Raw genomic sequence first — 18,550 nt, 5'->3', positions numbered from 1 at the left:
GCTCTGGGGCTCGTGGGTTTCAGTAGTTGCGGCTCCCGGGCTCTTAGAGCACAGGCTCAGTAGTTGTGGCGCACGGGGCTTAGTTACTCTGCAGCATGTGGGATCTTCCTGGATCAGGGATCGAACCCGTGTCTCCTGCATTGACATGCAGATTCTTTATCACTGAGCCACCAGGGAAGCCTACTCCGTAAACATTTGATGCCTGATGATGAAATGCATCATCTCAATTAACCTCCTACCCATCCTACAAGTGGACATAGTCAGGCCCCACCTTGTAGGTGAAGCTGGGACTTAGAATAAAGAGACCCCAGGGAGCAAATAGACTGGCGTTTCTTTTGCCAGCTCTACTTGGGAATGGCTGCCTGGAATGCTGTTAAGAAGGATCTGGAACTTTCCTCCTGTGCATCCAGGATTGATTAGTGTGTGTGACTGATCATCAATGTTTGTCTTGGGCTCAGGAAGAGGACGTGATAATAGGTTTGTCACATTTTGTGATGCTTCCCCAGATTAAGTGACTGGCCCCACTAGTGAGGAGTAAGGGGCCAAGGTGGGACAGGAAGATCGGATCTGTGGGTTTTCCTGTGGTTTTTCTCGGCACGGCTTCCCCTGCAGAGCAACATCTACTAGGAGAAAAGAATCAATAGTCTCTCCTAGGGTGTTATAACTCATCCAAAAAGTGGACTTTCAGCTGTTCCCCACAGTCCATCTGTTTTCCTTTATATTAATAGCAAGCATATTAATCTGCTACATGGCACCACCCTTGAGTAAAAACAGGCAGGTCATCACCATTTTTGCCAACAGCATCACTACACAGGTTCTGCCTCCAGCCTGGTCACATCAGCAAGTGAAGCAGGACCCAGTGGTGTATGTTATACATGGAAATGGTGCTAATGAAGTAGCTTTTGAATGAATGAATGAGTGAGTGAATGTTAGATTTACCCAGTGGTATGTTTCTGTGACTTGTCATGGTCAACCAGGCCAGTACTGCCCTATAGAACTTTCTGTGATGATATTAACATGTTCTCTCTGCCCTGCCCAGTGAGAAGAATTCAAGTTCTCAGTCCCAGGTGGCCACTGAGACCTTGAATTGTGGCTCCTATAACTGACAGACCAACATTTTACAATGTATTTCATTTTAATATTAAGTAATTGTCCACATGTGGTTGGTGACCATGTGTTGGACCACACAAGTCTTGGTGCTCAGGAAGCCGTGTTGAACAAGTAGACGAGACCCTGTTCATACAGTCCTCTCCCTTCTCATGAGGAAGGGAGCAAAACACAAGGGCATAAATGACTAGTGTCATTTCCAGTAATGCTAAGTGTTCTGAAGATGATAACATCTGGCAACCGAAGAGGGACAAGGGGAGAATGAAGCAGGGCTGCACTGGACAGGTGGTCAAAGGCATCCCTGACCTGAATGCTGAGAAGGCGTAGCCATGGGAGCATAAGTGAGAAGAGAATTCTTGGCAGGGGGCATAGCAAGAATAAAGGCTCTGAGGCAGGAATATCCAGTTTAGGCAGAGGCTGAGCTGGTGAACAAAGGAGAGTGTAAGGGGAGGTCCCAGGAATGGGTGGGAACCAGGTCAGTGGACCTCACTGGTTTGAAGGCAGAATAGGGAGATGGTCAGAGCCAGCTCAGCTGGGGCAAACCCTGGCTCCTCCTCTTTCTAGCTGTATGACCTTGGGAGTGTTACTCTGTGCCTCTTTAACTCAGTTTCCTCATCTGTAAAATGGGGATGATTATTGTTCAGTTAATACATATGAAGTGCTCATAATGATTCCTGGCCTTTGTGAACTCTCCAAAGATCAGCTCTTGGTATCATTATGGGAGGGTTTTGGGCAAAGGGGGACACAATCTGATTGAGGAATTTAAAAGATCACTCTGGCTGCTTTTTGGAGAAGGGGTCAGAGGTAAGGGGGAGCCCCAAGAAGAGGCTCTTTGGGGCCTCCACAGTCTAGCTTGGTGGCTTGGATGAGGGTCCCAGTGCTTCTGGAATGCCCCATGGGTAGACTCAATTCATCCCAGGGCAGTATTTGTATTTTCAGAAAGGCCTTTCATGGTGGGATAGGGATGGATTTTCAAATGAATGCAAGTGAAGAGATTAGTTCAGTAACGACCTATGTACCCTTCTCCAGCTTCAATAGTTATCTACATTCTGCCATTTTTGTTTCATCTCTTCCCCTAACATTTAAAAAGAAATTGTAGGTATCATATCATTTCACTCATAAGTTTTTTGCGTGCATCTCTAACAGATAAGAAGTTTGTTTTTATATCATCCCGATGCTGCTATCATACCTGACAATCATTCATTATTATGCTTCAGTACCCAGTCCACATTCAAATATCCCTAATTGCCTAATTTTTAATAGTTAATTTGTTTGGCCACACCATGTGGCATGCATGATCTTAGTTCCCTGACAAGGGATCGAACCCACGGCCCCTGCAGTGGAAGAGTCTTAGTCACTCCGGTGTGTCTGACTCTTTGCAACCCCAAGGACTATACCCTGTCAGGTTCCTCTGTCTGTGGAATTCTCCAGGCAAGAATACTGGAGTTGGTAGCTGTTCTCTTCTCTAGGGGATTCTTCCTGACCCAAGTATCGAACCCAGGTCTCCTGCATTGCAGGCGGATTCTTTACCATCTGAGCCGCCAGGGCAGTAGAAGAGTGGAGTCTTAACCACTGGACATCAAGGAAATCCCAACAGTTGATTTGTTTGGATCAGGATACAAACCAAGGCCAAACATGACAATGGCTTTGAAGTCAAAGATGTGACTTCATTTGGGCAGCTGAGTCAATGTAGCCTGATAGCTCCACCACATGCTAGGGTCTGGGCAAGAGGTGCACCCTCGAGCCTGGCGAGCATGTGTGTGTGTGCATGCTAAGTCACTTCATCATGTCTGACTCTTTACAACCCCATGGACTGTAGCCCACCAGACTCCTCTGCCTGTGAGATTCTTCAGACAAGAATATGAGAGCAGGTTGCCATGCCCTTCTCCAGAGAATCTTCCTGACCCGGGGATTGAACCTGTGTCTCTTAAGTCTCCTGCATTGGCAGGTGGGTTCTTTGCCACTAGTGCCACCTAGGAAGCCCTTGGGGACCATGATGGTATCTTAATAGGGTGGCTGGGAAGAAGGGCACTGACCCAGATGCACCAGAGCCTTCCTTAGGTGTTGACCTCAGGCTTCATTTGGGCCACTGTCAATTGCTAGAGGGTACTGTCCAGTGGGTGGGCTGCAGTCTCTAAAGTCTGTGTGCAGAGTCCATGCTTGGGAAGGTAAGGCATGGTCACCTTGAGAGGTCCAGGAGGCTCAGGTTTGAAGCAGGCCTCCAGCCAGCAGAGGACGGAGAGGTGAGCAGAGAATTCCACCTTGAGAGAGGGGCCCCACGAGGTGTTCAGGCTCCATCCAGAAGGTTGGCATTCAGAGGCACACTGTACTCCCAGCAGGAATGAGAACACAGATGCAGAACAGGGGTAGAAGCTGAGGCTTGTATCTCTGTACTGCACAGACCAGGGGATGAGCTGCATCTGGGACCAGACAGATGTCTAAGCAGAGAGGGCTGCTCACCCACGTGCAGGGGCCAGCCTAGGACAGCAAGACAAACCCCAAACCCCCTAGTGGGTAGAGCTCTCCTCTCCCCCCTCCTGCCTGCCTTGGCCAGGACTGAGTTAGTAGCTGCATCTGTTGATTAAAATTCTCAGTCCCAACACTAGTATTATCAGCCAGGATTCTTTTGGTAACAAAGGACAAGAAAACCCAATTAAATCCAGCTTAAGGATAAAAAAGCATTCTTTGGCCCATGTTACAGGAAAGTATGAGTTGGCTGCCTTCAGGCATGGCAGGATCCAGGAGTTCACATGATGCCATCAGGAATCTCCTTCCTCTATGTTGGCATCATTCTCAGGTTCCAAGTGGTGGTCCCCACTGACATTGCTCCTGATTTCAGCAGTCCTTGCAGAAAGCCCCAGGTCTACAGCCCACCGGCCAGGCCTGGGTTGTGACTTGGAGCAAGGCCCACATTATCCACATGAAGTAAGGTCAAGGGAAGGGTGGATTCCCAGTGAAAAATTGAGGTGCTGTCTAAGGAGGGAAAAATCACTAGGGAAAGTAGAAAATGAGACCCAGACTAGGTCCTTTTCTTTTCCACTAAGAACATGGAAATCACCTGCTGGTGAACATATTCATCAGCTCCCAAATCTAAACCTACCCCAAGGCTTAATTTCTGAAACAAGTTTCTCTCCTGGCTGCCAGATGCTTTTCTTTGGCATTTCTGCCCAGCGAAGCCCTAGCTTGGCATCCCCAACCCCAGACCCCTCAGCCCCGCTCCAGGCTCTGCTTCCTTTTGCTGTCTGCAGCAGTGCTTGACTCCCACCTTTGAATCCTCCACATCCCCCATGCTTCTCCCTACCAGTCATCTCTAGGTCCTGCCATTTCCACTGCCTGAACCTGCCTCCTTCCAAGTCCAGCTCCTCCTTCCCCTGCTGCCTGCCATCTCCTCCATCTCCCACTTGGCTCACTCATCTGCTCGGTCCCTCTGTCTCATTGGCAGAGCCATATCAATTGCCCCACACTCAGACGTGCTGGGGCCAGGAATCAGACATGCTGTCTGCCCCCGTGAGCTCTTGCCCAGGCAGGTGGGCCCAGAGGGACCCCTGCAAACCATAGTTCAGTGGGGCCAGGACAGTGGCGGGGTATGAGCTGAGGGCCTTGCTGCTGCAGAATGCCTCAGGGGAGTGACCACAGTCCCCGGCCAGCACGTGCTGCCCTGGACATCCTGGGAAGAGGCTGTGCCCCATTGGACCAAAGAAAGCTCACAGATTGCAGCTGGCTCACACTATGTTTTCAAAATTCTTTGGTTTTGTGTGTTTGTTAAAAATTATTTATTTATTTGGCTGCATTGGGTCTGAGTTGAGGCGCTTGGGCTACTCTCCAGTTGTAGTGTGCAGTCTTAGTTGCCCTGCAGCATGTGGGATCTTAGTTCCCCGACCAGGGATCGATCCCACGTCCCCTGCTTTGGAAGACAGACTGTCAACCACAGGACCACCAGTGAAAGTGAAAGTCCCTCAGTCATATCCGATTCTTTGCAACCCCATGGACTATACAGTCCACAGAATTCTCCAGACCACAGTACTGGAGTGGGTAGCCTTTCCCTTCTCCCTCTCAAACTCAGGGATCGAACCCAGGTCTCCCACATTGCAGGCGGATTCTTTACCAGTTGAGCCACAAGGGAACCCCAAGAATACTGGAGTGAGTAGCCTATCCCTTTTCCAGGGGATCTTCCCGACCCAGGAATCAAACTGGGGTCTCTTGCATTGCCGGCTAATTCTTTACCAACTGAGCTATCAGGGAAGCCCACAGGACCACCAGGGAAGTCCCCAAAGTTCTTTGAATCAATTCAGTTCAGTTCAGTCACTCAGTCGTCTCTGACTCTTTGCAACCCTATGGACTGCAGCATGTCAGGCTTCCCTGTCCATCATCAACTCCCAGCGCTTGCTTCAAACTCATGTCCATTGAGTTGGTGATGCCATCCAACCATCTCATCCTCTGTCATCCCCTTCTCCTCCTGCCTTCAATCTTTCCCATTATCAGGGTCTTTTCCAATGAGTCAGTTCTTCGCATCAGGTGGCCAAAGGATTGGAGCTTCAGCTTCAGCATCAGTCCTTCCAATGAATCTTCAGGATTGATTTCTCAGACCCCCAAACGGGCTCTCTGGTGCTTCCAAACTTATGGAACGTCCATCCCCTCTGGTCCCCAGGGAACTCTTGTCTCCTCTGTGACTTTGCTCCTGCCCTGCCCAGCACCTGGAATGCATAGCCAGTTTTATTACAAACCCTGTCTTTGGAAACCTCAAGGTTCTGCTTAAGTCTCTCTTCACCCACCAGCCTCCCACACACCCCTAGCCTGCCCCAGGCCCCTGCTGGTGGTCTCAGCCACCCCTTCTGGGCACCAGATTTCTTGCTTCTCTAGGGTATCTGTCAGTTTCCTGAGCCTTCCGTGCCCCAAACAAACAGGTGCTCCAGGCCAAATCTATCCTGCGGGCGTGTCCCATTTGGCCCTCACGTTGCACAGCTTGTGAAACTTTTGACAACGTTGGAAAGTTGGCTTCTGATGAGCTGCTGGTATTCCCTCTGTAGTGTCCACCGGCCAGAGCCCGTGACTCCTGCAGCCGCTAGACTTGTAGGCGGGCGTTCCCCAGTTCCTGTGCCTCCCATGTTGGTGGTGCTGTAAGCATTTGAGTCTGTGACCCCTAATTATTCAGGCTTCTGTGAACTCCTCGAGGAGAGGAGCCCTGCTTTCATCTCTTGTGTGTCACACAGGCCAGGATCCTGAAAGGCCCCTGTGTGGTACATGCTGTGTTGGATGAAATTGCAAGAATTGCCAGCTGGGGCCTGAGCCTAGATCAAGGGGAATCTTTTTTTTTTTAATTAAAATATAGTTGATTCACAATATTGTGTTTGTTTCAGGTGTACAGCAAAGTGATTCAGTAATATATTAATGTGTGTGTGTGTGTGTGTGTGTGTGTGTTATGTGTGTGTATACATAGATGGGCTTCCCAAGTGGCGCTAGTGGTAAAGAATCTGCCTGCCAATGCAGGAGACACAAGAGACGCGGGTTTGATCACCGGCTCCTAAAGATCCTCTGGAGTAGGAAATGGCAACCCGTTCCAGTATTCTTGCCTGGAAAATTTCATGGACAGAGGAGCCTGTTGGGCTAGAGTCCATGGGTTTGCAAAGAGTCGGACACGACTGAGTGACTGAATACACACACATGTTTATGGATACATACATACATATATGCACACACACACACGTATAGATAGATAGATAGAAAGATTCCTTTTCACATTCTTCCCCCTTAAAGGTTATTACAAAATATTGTGTATCATTCCCCATAACCAACAGAAGGTCCTTGTTGGTTATCTATTTTATGTGAAAGTGAAAGACGTGTCTTGACTCTTTGGGATCCCCTGGACTATACAGTCCATGGAATTCTCCAGGCCAGAATATTGGAGTGGATAGCCTATCCCTTCTCCAGCAGATCTTCCCAACCCAGGAATCGAACCAGGGTCTCCTGCATTGCAGGTGGATTCTTTACCAACGGAGCTATCAGGGAAGCCCTTATATAGTAGTATGTATCTATTAATCCCAGCTCGAAAAGTATTGACCTAAGTTAGCGAGAGTAATTCTAGGTCCCATCCAAGAGTGAATGGGGTTCTCCTATGCCTGCTGCCAACCTGGGCCAGGAACAGGTGGTCACTGCATCCGGCCTTAGGGGAGCAGGGGGTCTCTGGCCACCCTAGCCCTGAGCAGCCAATGTCAGTAGGTATAGCCGTCCAGGCAGTAGATTGGGTACGAGACAATGACGGCAGCTTCTTGAGCATGTATTATGTGCCAGGTGGCATTCAAAGGACTTTACATATATCAGCTCATTTATTCCACACTGTGGTGAGATGGGTACTATGGTGGTCAGCTCTATCCTACAGATGGGGAAACTGAGGCGCAGAACAACTTGTTGGTGGTCACATGACTCCTAGGCAGTCTGGTGCCCACCACCTGGCCCTGCCTTTCAATACAGGGGCACTGTGGTCCCCAGTGAGCCAGGCCCTGCCTAGGGCAGCCATCCTTGCCCTGGCCCCGTCCTGCCAGATGCCCTTAAATTTTTAAGGGAAGCCAAAAATGCACATTGTTATGTGAAAGCTCTCAGTTTTTAGACATCATCAGCTGGTACCGAACATTTAACTGCTCTATGGGCCGAACCAGCCCAGGATCAGCTGTAGGGGCTCCAGTTAGTGACCCTGTCTGTCACATCTCATCCCCGTCCTTCCTCCTCTGTGACGTTGGGGGGATCAGTCATTGGCTCCCAGCCTGGCATGTAGTAGGTTATATGTAGCTTGTAAAATGTCACATGCCCCACCATCTTCATCAAGTTACTGTGTCACAAAGAAGGGTTTTCATCAGTCTTCCTCCCAAGGGATATACGAAAGGTCATTGAGATCTCATCTCCAATAAAGCATTCAAGTTCAGGTGCTCCAGGAGGGAGCAGATTTAGTTCTCAGAGCCTGATCTTAAGATAGATAGGAATAGGCCCATTTCCCCATCCTTGAAGGCCTCCATCCGGGCGAGGACAGGTGTGCACATGGGGCCACAAGGTAGTTGGCACGGGGGTCCCGGCGCACACTCAGCTCTGAGAGCCCAGAGGAGGACCCTCGACTCAACCTGAGGAGGTGGGTGGGGCAGATGGGGAGGGCCGGGGGCTTCCTAGAGGGATCAGCTCCTGAGCCGGGTCCTGAAGCTTGCATGACGGCTCTCTGGGCAGCAGCAGCTCACGCTCCAAAGTCCTCCATCCCCAGTAAGCCTCCCAATCAGCCCGTAGCCCCTTGGCCCATCCTGTTCAGGACACAGCACTCCTGGGCAAAGAGAGCAGTAAAGGATGGAAGCTCGTCTTCTCCCTGTGCATCGGGGCCAGTGTGGGCGCCAAGCAGGAGACAGAACAGCTAGGCTGGGGGGCTGCCCGGGCTGTGCACGAGTGAGGTTCAGTGGCACACAGCTGGTTTGACTCCAGTTGTGCACCCATACCAATGAAGGCTTTGCCTTAAAACCGTAGTCTCCAACCTTTTTGGCATCAGGGACCAGTTTCCTGGAAGACAATTTCTCCATGGACAGGGGGTCGGGGGATGGGGGTAGGTTTCAGGATGATTCAAATACATTACATTTATTGTGCACTTTATTTCTATTAACATCAGCTCCACCACAGATCATCAGGCGTTAGATCCCAGAGGCTGGGGACCCCTGCAGTGGACCCTCCCTGGCAATGATTTCCTTCAGGCTTTGTTGCCTGTGCTTAGAGCCAGGTATTAGTCTCTAGGCAAATAGAGTGTGTAAGCCCAAGAGCCCCCGCCTCTGCTAGGGTTGTTGTCGTGATGAAACCGATCCGCCATCAATCTTCCCTGAGCAATTCGTGTGCTCATTGGAAGAGACATGTCATTCGACCCCAGGGCCAAGGAGGAACGTGGCCTTACCAGGTCAATTCAATCACTTAGATCAAAATGATATTGATATTGTTGGGTTCAAATGCATTACAGTCCCAACGTGATTGGTTCTGGGCAGCTGGAGAGAAGGATAAAGCCCTTTTTTGGACAAGCAGCAGTGCTCTCCTCCACCATGTGCCAGCCACAGAGTTTCAGTGTCCGTTTGAAAATGCATTGCAAAAGGGGTGTGAGGCGGCGTCAACAAAGGGCATAGCAATAACTCTAGTTAAACGAGGAAGAAAATATGAGCACCAAGGGAACAAGTACACACACACACACACACACACAAGTGATTCTTGAGGGTAAGGTCATCTGCAGGATGGAATTTCACCTGGAGTTCTTGGAAGCCAGGGCAAAGGAGGAAATAGGACTAGAGCCTTCTGGTTGGAAGGAGGAAGCAGACTCGTTCTTTAGCAGCAAGAGAATTTTCCCCTGGATTTATTCCCAAAGGCACCCTTCATCCAGAACTTCACTGAGGGAATGCTGAGTACAGACCTGCAAAATCTCAACCCCGTCTCCCCCACAACTCAGAAGTGTATCTCAGATGGCTTCTGACCACATGCTTAAGCTGTGACAGTTGCATAGATATGTATGTAAATACGTAGGAAAGGTCTGCAAGGACAGGAGCGTAGGCATGCCCCCCCGTCCCCCTCCCCCATCCAGCACCCACATCGATTGCCTCTGGGGAGTGAGAAGGAGTCATGTTGGGGGTGTGAGACACTTGGTCCATGAGGGCTAATTGAAAAATAGAAATAGGAGCTCAGAGTTCCACCCAAAGCGGGTGATTCTGCCAGTGGCCAGGCAGGCACAGCTGACACGGAGGCCTTCTCCAGGTCTGCCCTGACCCAGAGAGAAATGGCAGTAGGAGATTGGGGTGCCAGCAAGAGTGGCTCTCTGTCCACCAGCTGTGTGAGCCTCAGTTTCTTCATCTGTCAGATGGGCCCTAAGGCCCACCCTGGGGAGTTGTTTGAAGGACAGCATGGGACAGTGCATGTGGCCCTTCACGTTTCACACTTGGCATCCCCGGATGCTGTTCCCCACCCAGGATCCCACCCTGGTGGGATCTGGAACTAGATCCTGGTGTTGCTTGGGCTAGATCCACCTACAGATATGACTTGTTTGGTCTGGAGACTGTTGGAACTTTGGCAGATTTAAACACCATCAGGCAGGGGGCATGAACCTCTCAGTTCCCCAGGATTCCCGCCACCCCCTCTGGTTTCAAACCTAACCTTCTTCTCTCTCCTACCCGTCCGGTCTTGTGAGCACTGGTGGTCAAACCCTGCCCCAGCCTGCTTCCCCCTCTCTATCCCCACTCTGCCAGGCTGCTTATTTTATTTATTTATTTGGCTGCCTTGGGTCTTAGCTGTGACACGCAGGATCTTCACTGCCTCACATGGGATCTTTCATTGTGGCCCACAGGCTCCCTAGTTGCGGCCGTCAGGCTCAGTAGCTGCAGCACACAGGCTTAGTTTTGGTCTGCGAGAGCTTAGCTCCCCAACCAGGGATTGAACCCACGTCCCATGCATTGCAAGGCGGATTCCTAACCCTTGGACCACGAAGGAAGTCCCTCAGCCAGGCTTCTTGGCGAGAGCTGAGATCAGAAGGGGCTCTAGACAGTTTGCAGATGGTCAGCGAGCCCATTGTGGAGACCCAGCACCTCCCGATGGGATTCAGGATCCCCACCTTGTGACTGTGGGACTGAAAAGCATGCTCCCCACCCCCTCCCCCCACCTCTTTCAGTGAGAGCGTGTCTTCTCCGGATGTTTCCACGGCGGTAATTTTGCGGAACTAGTCACTGGAAGCTGCCCGGGCTGTCCTTCTCCAATAGCTATTTCCTGATTAATTCACAGCACGTGCTTGCACTGCGCCTCCGCTAAACAGAGAACACATCCATATAAACATGTAAAAGGGTGCTCTGAGAATCGACTTTTCTGACAGGCAGCAAATAGCAGCCTGCCATCCCGCAATTGGACGATTGAAGCCGCTGGGTTCCTGTCGTCTAACACGAGCTTGACGGTTCCCATCCGGAAACCCTCGGAGCAATAGCTCAGTGAGCTAGGAATTTAGTTAGAGCTTCCCCGCCTAGCTTTCAGGAAGGCGAAAGGGGGTAAATGAGTCTACATGGACACATCTGAGGGTCTCCGATCTCGCATCCCAAGAGTAGATCAGAAGCCAAAGCAAGACGGAACGTGGTCTGGGGTTGAAACCAACGGGCTGCCATTTTTCTGATCAGGTTTGTTCTCTGAGGATTGTTAGAGAGCATGCTACCCGGAGAGAAAAGTGGCTGTGTTGATTCATTTGTAATTCCAAAAAGATCGCTGGGCAAAAACTGTGTGCCAGGTACTTGCTGGGCCCTTAGATGAGATTGGTAGCGCCTCTGCTGTCTCAGAGCTTGTTTATTTATTTTTTAATTGTGGCTGCAGTGGGTCTTCATTGCGGCGAGGGCTTTTCTCCAGTTGTGGCAAGCAGGGGCTCCTTTCTAGTTGTGGTGGCCTGTGTCGTTGTGGTCAGTGGGCTCTAGGGTGCTTGGGCTTCAGTAGTTGCAGCTCTTGGGCTCTAAAGCACAGACCCAGTAGTTGTGGTGTATGGGCTTAGTTGCTCCACGATATGTGGGGTCTTCTGGGTCAGGGATTGAACCCATGTCTCCTGCATTGGCAGGCAGATTCTTTACCACTGAGCCACCAGAGGAGCCCCTGGAGCTTAAGTTTGAGTGTGTGTGTGTGGGCATGCTCAGTCATGGCCAACTCTTTGCAACCCCATGGGCTGTTTCCCACCAGGCTCCTCTGTCCATGGGATTTCCCAGGCAAGAATACTGGAGTGAGTTGCCATTTCCTCCTGCAAGGATCTTCCTGACCTAGGGATCAAACCCGGGTCTCCTGGCTTGCAGGCAGATTTTTTACTACTTGAGCCATCAGAGCAGCCCTAACTTTGAGTGGGGGAGACAATAAATAAATTAGAAAGCTGATGAACAAGACCGTGTCAGAGACAGGAAGGAAATAAAACAGGACCATGGGCTAGAAAGGGGACTGGATGGGATGGAGGCTACTTTAGGGAGAGCAGCGACATCTGTTTGAAGGCAAGGAGGAGCCAGCCTTGCAGGTCTCTGGGGCAGAATGTGCCAGGCAGTTGCCCAGGTCCTGAGGTGGCCTTGAGCTCCGCAGAATCACAGAACAGCAATTGGAGTGGTGTGTTGGGAGTGAGAAAGGACAGGGAGAGAGAGGTCATCACGGGACCAGATCACACAGGCTATGTTGACTCCTGAAGGGAGCTGGCATTTATTCTCAGAGTGATAGGAAAGTGTGGGGTGGTTTTAACCAGCGGCTGCCATCATCTGATTTGTTTTTGTCGTTGCTGTTTTGTTCTGTTTTCCGGACACACCACACAGCGTGTGGAATCCTAGATCCCTGACCAGGAATTGAACCCGGGACTCCTGCAGTGGAAGTGCAGAGTCCTAACCACTGGACCACTAGGGAATTCCCTAGTGATTTAAGTTGCTTTTTAAGGACTGGCTGCTGAAAATGAAATGTGTGTGCTGGGGTGGGTTGGGGGCGGGTGCGTGACAGTGCAGAGTAGAGAGACCACTTAGGAGGCTACAGCTGTTGTCTCTGGGAGAGATGGTGGTGGCCCCATCTCTGGGCTAGGAGGCGGTGGCCATTCGGGAAGAAGAGGTCAGATTAGGGAGGGGTTTGGGAGGTGGAGCCATAGGGGCCTCTGACAGATTGGATATGTGTGTGAAAGAGCAAGAGGGCTCAAGGACTCCTAGGTTTGGGGCAGCTGGTTGAATGAAGGAACCATTTTTTAGATGGATAAAGATGAGGTTTGGAAAAAGTGGACTGATCATTCTGTTCGGGGCACATTAAGGTTGAGATGCTTGTTAGATATGCAAGAGGAGTAGTCACATGGTCACTGGGGCCAGATGGAGAGGCCAGGATTGGAGATTAGAACAGTCAGGAGTCCAGTGTCCAACCAGCACTATTTACATTAGCCAAGACATGGAAGCAATCTAAATGTCCATTGACAGAGGACTGGATAAAAAAGAAAAATATATATATATATATATCATATATATACAAACACACACACACAATGGCAACCCACTCCAGTGTTCTTGCCTGAAGAATTCCATAGACAGAGGAGCCTGACAGGCTACAGTCCATGGGGTCGCAGGAGTCTGACACGACTTAGCAACTAAACCACCACACTCACAAGGGAATACTACTCAGCCATAAAAAAGAATGGAATGATGCTATTTTCAACAATATGGATGGACTGAGAGATTATCATACTAAGTGAATGAAACCTTTGTTGTGATTTACTCACTCAGTCATGTCTGACTCTTTTGCAATCGCATGGCTGTAGCCCCCAGGCTCCTCTGTCCATGGGATTTTCCAGGCAAGAATACTGGAGTGGATTGCCATTTCCTCCTCCAAGGGATCTTCCCAACTCAGGGATCGAACCCGTGTCTCCACGTCTCCTGTAGTGCAGGCGGATTCTTTATTGCTGAGTCACTGGGGAAGCCCAAAGTAAAGTCAAGAGAAAGACAAATATCATACAGTATCACTTATGTGGAATCTAAAAAGTAATACAAATGCATTTATTCACCAAACAGAAGCAGACTCCTGAACATAGAAAACAAACTTGTAGTTACCAAAGGGGAAAGGGAGTGGGAAAGGATGAAATAGGAGTTTGGGATTAACGGGTACAAACTGCTATATATAAAATAGATAAATAACAAGGACCCACTGTATAACACAGAGAACTATATTTAATATTTTGCAATAAAACATAATGCAAAAGAATCTGGAAAAGATATATGTATATATATAACTGAATCACTTTGCCGTACACCTGAAACTAATACAACATTGTAAATCAACTCTACTCCAGTAAAATAAATTAAATAGTTGGGAGGCACCAACACGAGGATGAAATTTAGGGCCTTGGGCCTGAGTGGGACCACCTAGTGAGAGAACACAGGAAAATCAGGGGGCCCGGACCCACCCTGACAGTCAAGGAGCAGCAGGGAGCCTGGGCTGCTGTGAGAACAGGAAGCAGGGGGATAACCTGCCTAAGGACTGAGAACTTCCCAGTCGTCTGGTCACCTGCTGGACCCTAAAACTGGTTGTCCAAACCAGGGCACCCTAGAGAGTGCAAGGAGGGCCCTATGAGTGATAGACCAGGACAAGAATCAATCAGAATCATCCAGATAGCAAGGAATCATCCCAGTTACTGGCACCCTTGGCAGGGTGGGTTCATATAAAGGAGAGGAGGCAAAGGCCAGCTAGAGGGAGGTGCAGCCTCCCAGAGTGTGTTGTGAAGGTGGATGGACAGACAGACTGTGGGGCACCCCAGAATGGGCTGCTCCTCAGCAATAAGAAGGCATAAAACTCTTCATGTCGGCAACATGGATGAATCATCTCAGAGATATTATGCTGGGGGAAAGAAGCCAGGCCCCCAGGCCCCATAGAGTTCATAGTGCTGACTCCTTTTGTATAAATATTCTAGAAAATGCAAACTAATCTGTAGTGACAGAAGGCTGGTGGGTGGTTGCCTAGGGGTGGGGTAGGAGGGATTACGAAGGGGTATGAGGAAGACTTCGGGTAATGCTCATGGGTGTATATGCGTTAAAACTTAACAAGTTTTGTATTTGTTGTTCAGTTGCTCAGTTGTGTCTGACTCTTTGTGACCCCATGGACTGTAGCACTTCAGGCTTCCCTGTCCTTCATTATCCCCCGGATCTTGCCCAAACTCATGTCCATTGAGTCGATGAAGCCATCCAACCATCTCATCCTCTGTCGTCCCCTTCTCCTCCTGCCCTTAGTCTTTCCCGGCATCCAGGGCTTTTCCAATGAGTCAGCTCTTCACATCAAGTGGCTAAAGTATTGGAGCGTCAGCTTCAGCATCAGTCCTTCCAATGAATATTCAGGGTTGGTTTCCTTTAGGATTGACTGGTTTGATCTCCTTGCTATCTAAGTTGTATGCTTTACTATTTATTTTTAATTGAAGTATGGTTGATTTACAGTGTTGTTTTAGTTTCAGGTGTAAATCACAGTGGTTCATACATATATATACATAAAAGATTTTATATGTTTATACCCTTTTTCAGATTCTTTTCACTTATAGGTTATTACAAAATATTGAATGTAGTCCTCTGTGCTTTAAGTAGATCCTTGTTGGTTATCTATCTTATATATAGTTGTATGTATCTGCTTATCTCAAACTCCTAATTTATCTTTCCTTCGCTCCTTTCCCATTTGGTAAATGTAAGTTTGTTTTCTATGTCTGTAGGTCTGTTTCTGTTTTGCAAATAAGTTCATGTGTGTCTATTTTTTAGATTCTAGATGTAAGTGATATCATATGATATTTGTCTTTCTCTGTCTTGCTTCACTTAGTATAATATTCTCTAGGTTCATCCATGTTGCTACAAATAGCATTACTGCAATGGCACCCCACTCTAGTACTCTTGCCTGGAAAATCCCATGGACGGAGGAGCCTGGTAGGCTACAGTCTATGGGGTCGCTAAGAGTCAGACACGACTGAGCGACTTCACTTTCACTTTTCCCTTTCATGCATTGGAGAAGGAAATGGCAACCCACTCCAGTGTTCTTGCCTGGAGAATCCCAGGGATGGCGGAGCCTGGTGGGCTGCCGTTTATGGGGTTGCACAGAGTCGAACACAACTGAAGCGACTTAGCAGCAGCAGCAGCATTCTTTTTTATGACTAATATTCCATTATATATATACTTCTAGCACATCTTCTTTATCCATTAAGTTGTACACTTTAAATATGTCCAGTTTACTGTATGAGGTAGGTATTACATTCCTCGAGAAAGCAGTTTATTAAAACTGTTTTTGTGTAAAGAAGAATGACCAAATAGGGCAATAGTAGAAGGTGTGATTCGATTTTAAGTGTGAAGCGTTGTTGCTTGATATGGGGCACACGTGCTAGGAGAGGGGGAGAGAGAAGACCAGGCAGGGACCCTGTTGTGAAGGTCACTTTGTGTCATGCTAAAAGTGAAAGTGAAAGTTGCTCAGTCGTGTCTGACTATTTGTGACCCATGGACTATAGTCCACGGAATTCTCCAGGCCAGAATACTGGAGTGGGTAGCCTTTCCCTTCTCCAGGAGATCTTCCCAACCCAGGATCAAACCCAGGTCTCCCGTGCTGCAGGCGGGTTCTTTACCAGGGATTAAATTCATCTCACGTGCCTGGCATCCTTCAGTTTCTGTGTGCAAAGAAACCGTCTGGATTATCCGTCACAAGTGAAGTGCCCACACTGCATCCTCTGGGCTCCCCTCTGATTGCGGCCACAGTGAGTTGAGACAGTTCCTGGGAATGCCAACTGGGCACCACCTCCAGTGCCTCCAGGTCCTCAGCCTTGCTGCTTGGGTACTTTTCCCAAAGCCACCCGAGGGCTCAGCCTGTGAACATGGCGGGGCATCAATGCTGCCTGGAGCAGCAGTCAACCGCAGGGAAGGGGGTCAGTGGATAAATGTCCAACCCCCCACCTTTGGAGGAACATTTCTGAGATTTTTTCTGCAGGTCCCTCACAGTGTCCTAGCTGGAGGGAGCCCCAGTTGCCCACAGCAGTGACCAGCCCAAAAACCTTTTTGCATTCTCACCTTCCCTACCTGACTCTCCCTCAAAGGAGCACCTGCCCATAAGCTACCTGCTCTCAAATCCTTGTCTCAGGCTCTGCTTTCAGAGCCCCCAAAATATAGCCCTCCTGGGACCTAGGACATCTGCATTTTATGTGCCTGCCCAGCTTTTCTGGCACAGGAGGCCCAGGACCCATACTTTAAGGGACTATAGGCAGCAAAAACACATGAAGGATTTCACAAAGGGATGTGATGGAACCAGATCTGCTCTTGTAGGAAATTAACTCTGGTGGCAATGTGAAGCTGAGGATGAAGGAGCAAGAGACAGGAAGCAGGCAGACCAATTAACAGGCTATTACCTGTGTCCCAGCAGGAGGTAATGATGACGAAGATGGCAACGGAGGCGCCTCTTTGTGAAAGGCCTTTGATTTATAGCGTATGGAACCCTTTGCGCTGAAATGAGACAGAGCCTGATTTAACAGTCCTAGCGCTGTGGTCTCAGACAGCTTACATTTTTAGCATCCCACATTTCTCTTTTTCATCTGCTACTTCTTTTTTTGGCTTCACTGGGTTTTCACTGATGCACAGTGGACTTTCTCTAGTTGTGGCAAGTGGGGGTGACTCTCTAGTTGTGGTGCATGGGCTTCTCATTGCAGTGGCTTCCCCTGATGCAGAGCACAGGCTCTAGGCAGGCAGGCTTCAGTCGTTGTGCACATGGGCTTAGTTGCCCCACCATACGTGGAATCTTCCCAGATCGGGGATCAAACCCATGACCTCGGCCCTAGCAGGAAGCTTCTTAAACAGTGGACCACCAGGGAAGTCCCTCATCGGCTGCTTTCAAAACTCGATACATCAGTGCAATGCCACGCACCTTCATTTTGTGAAATTTTGTGTTTTTAGGACTTTGACGTCGGGGCTAAGAACGTGAAGCTTTATGTCAACAAAAAACTCATCTTTGATGGCAAGTTAGACAAAGGAGGTGGCGAGGCCCCGCAGAGCATCCTGGTGGGGCTGCAAGATGAGAGGATGGAAAAGAGCGATGCTGCCCTCTCGGAAGAAAGCAGAGGTGTCCGCAAGACGCCCAGCACTGAGGGGGATGAGGAGCTCCACGCCAGTCACTCGCAGCCAACTGGAGCAGCAGAGGATGTGAAGGTTTCTTCACAAGGAACTTTATTTGGTGGAAGGATGAATTCTCCCGACGGCATGAAAGACAGTTTGTCCCAGTTAGAGGAGGAGCTCAGCATTTTAGCCGCCCCGTCCTCGACGGTTTGCGTGCCCAGTGGTCCTCCCCACTCCCCCCCTGTGGAGTGCCCTCCTCCTTCTGACCAGGAGCTCTCGCTGCTCCAACAGCTGGAAAACCTCACGGGCAGAAAAGTCTCTGAGCCACCAGGGAAAACCCCGTCCTGGTTACAACCTTCTCCCGCGGGGAAAGGCAGGAAGCCGGGAGGCCCGAAGTTGAAACCCCTCTGGCTGAGTCCAGAGAAGCCGCTGGACTGGAGAGATGAGTTTCCATCAGACGACGTCATCGGTGAGGGGCCTGGAGGGTCCGAGGCAAGGGATAAAGGCCCCCGACGTGAGCAAGGGCGGGTGAGCAGCTGGAATGTCATTACCGCTGAGAGAGCTCAGAGGACGACCCCCAAAGTACACGGCGATGACTTTGACATCTTTAACCAGCTCCCCCACAGGGAGCAGCGTGCTAGCGGGAGGAGGGGCCTGAGGAAGGATGCCCTCAGCCTCAGTCGTGGTGACGGCCAGCCAGCCAGCAGAGGTAAGTTCCAGAATCCGTCTGACTCACTGGGTCTATCTCACTGGAGCCAGGGCCACTAACTGGCATGAAGCTGTATTGCTCCCTGGACCTCAGTTTCCCCACCTGCAAAACGAGAAGGTTCTTCTCAACCAAGGGTCCCAGATTCCCTGTCTCAGGG

At 49.7% G+C, this 18,550-nt stretch overlaps 1 protein-coding gene and 1 non-coding gene across 9 annotated transcripts in view; one reads left to right on the top strand and one right to left on the bottom strand.

Annotated features, from left to right (window-relative positions):
* Positions 1-18,550, top strand: part of KATNIP (katanin interacting protein) — a 231,238-nt gene that overhangs the window by 164,076 nt on the left and 48,612 nt on the right. For all 8 annotated transcript variants that reach the window (XM_081553378.1, XM_081553377.1, XM_081553381.1 and 5 more), the window contains one exon: positions 17,526-18,393. In XM_081553378.1, coding sequence (XP_081409504.1) covers positions 17,526-18,393 — 868 coding nt within the window. The remainder of the gene's footprint in view (positions 1-17,525; positions 18,394-18,550) is intronic.
* On the bottom strand, positions 12,429-12,501 carry TRNAG-UCC (transfer RNA glycine (anticodon UCC)). The gene has a single exon. It is a non-coding gene; the product is annotated as a tRNA-Gly (tRNA).

The sequence above is a fragment of the Giraffa tippelskirchi genome, chromosome 13 (assembly GCF_054371585.1).
Source record: "Giraffa tippelskirchi isolate mGirTip1 chromosome 13, T2T-mGirTip1v1.2.pri, whole genome shotgun sequence".
Taxonomy (NCBI): Eukaryota; Metazoa; Chordata; class Mammalia; order Artiodactyla; family Giraffidae; genus Giraffa; species Giraffa tippelskirchi.
This window is presented reverse-complemented; position numbering and strand designations above follow the sequence as displayed.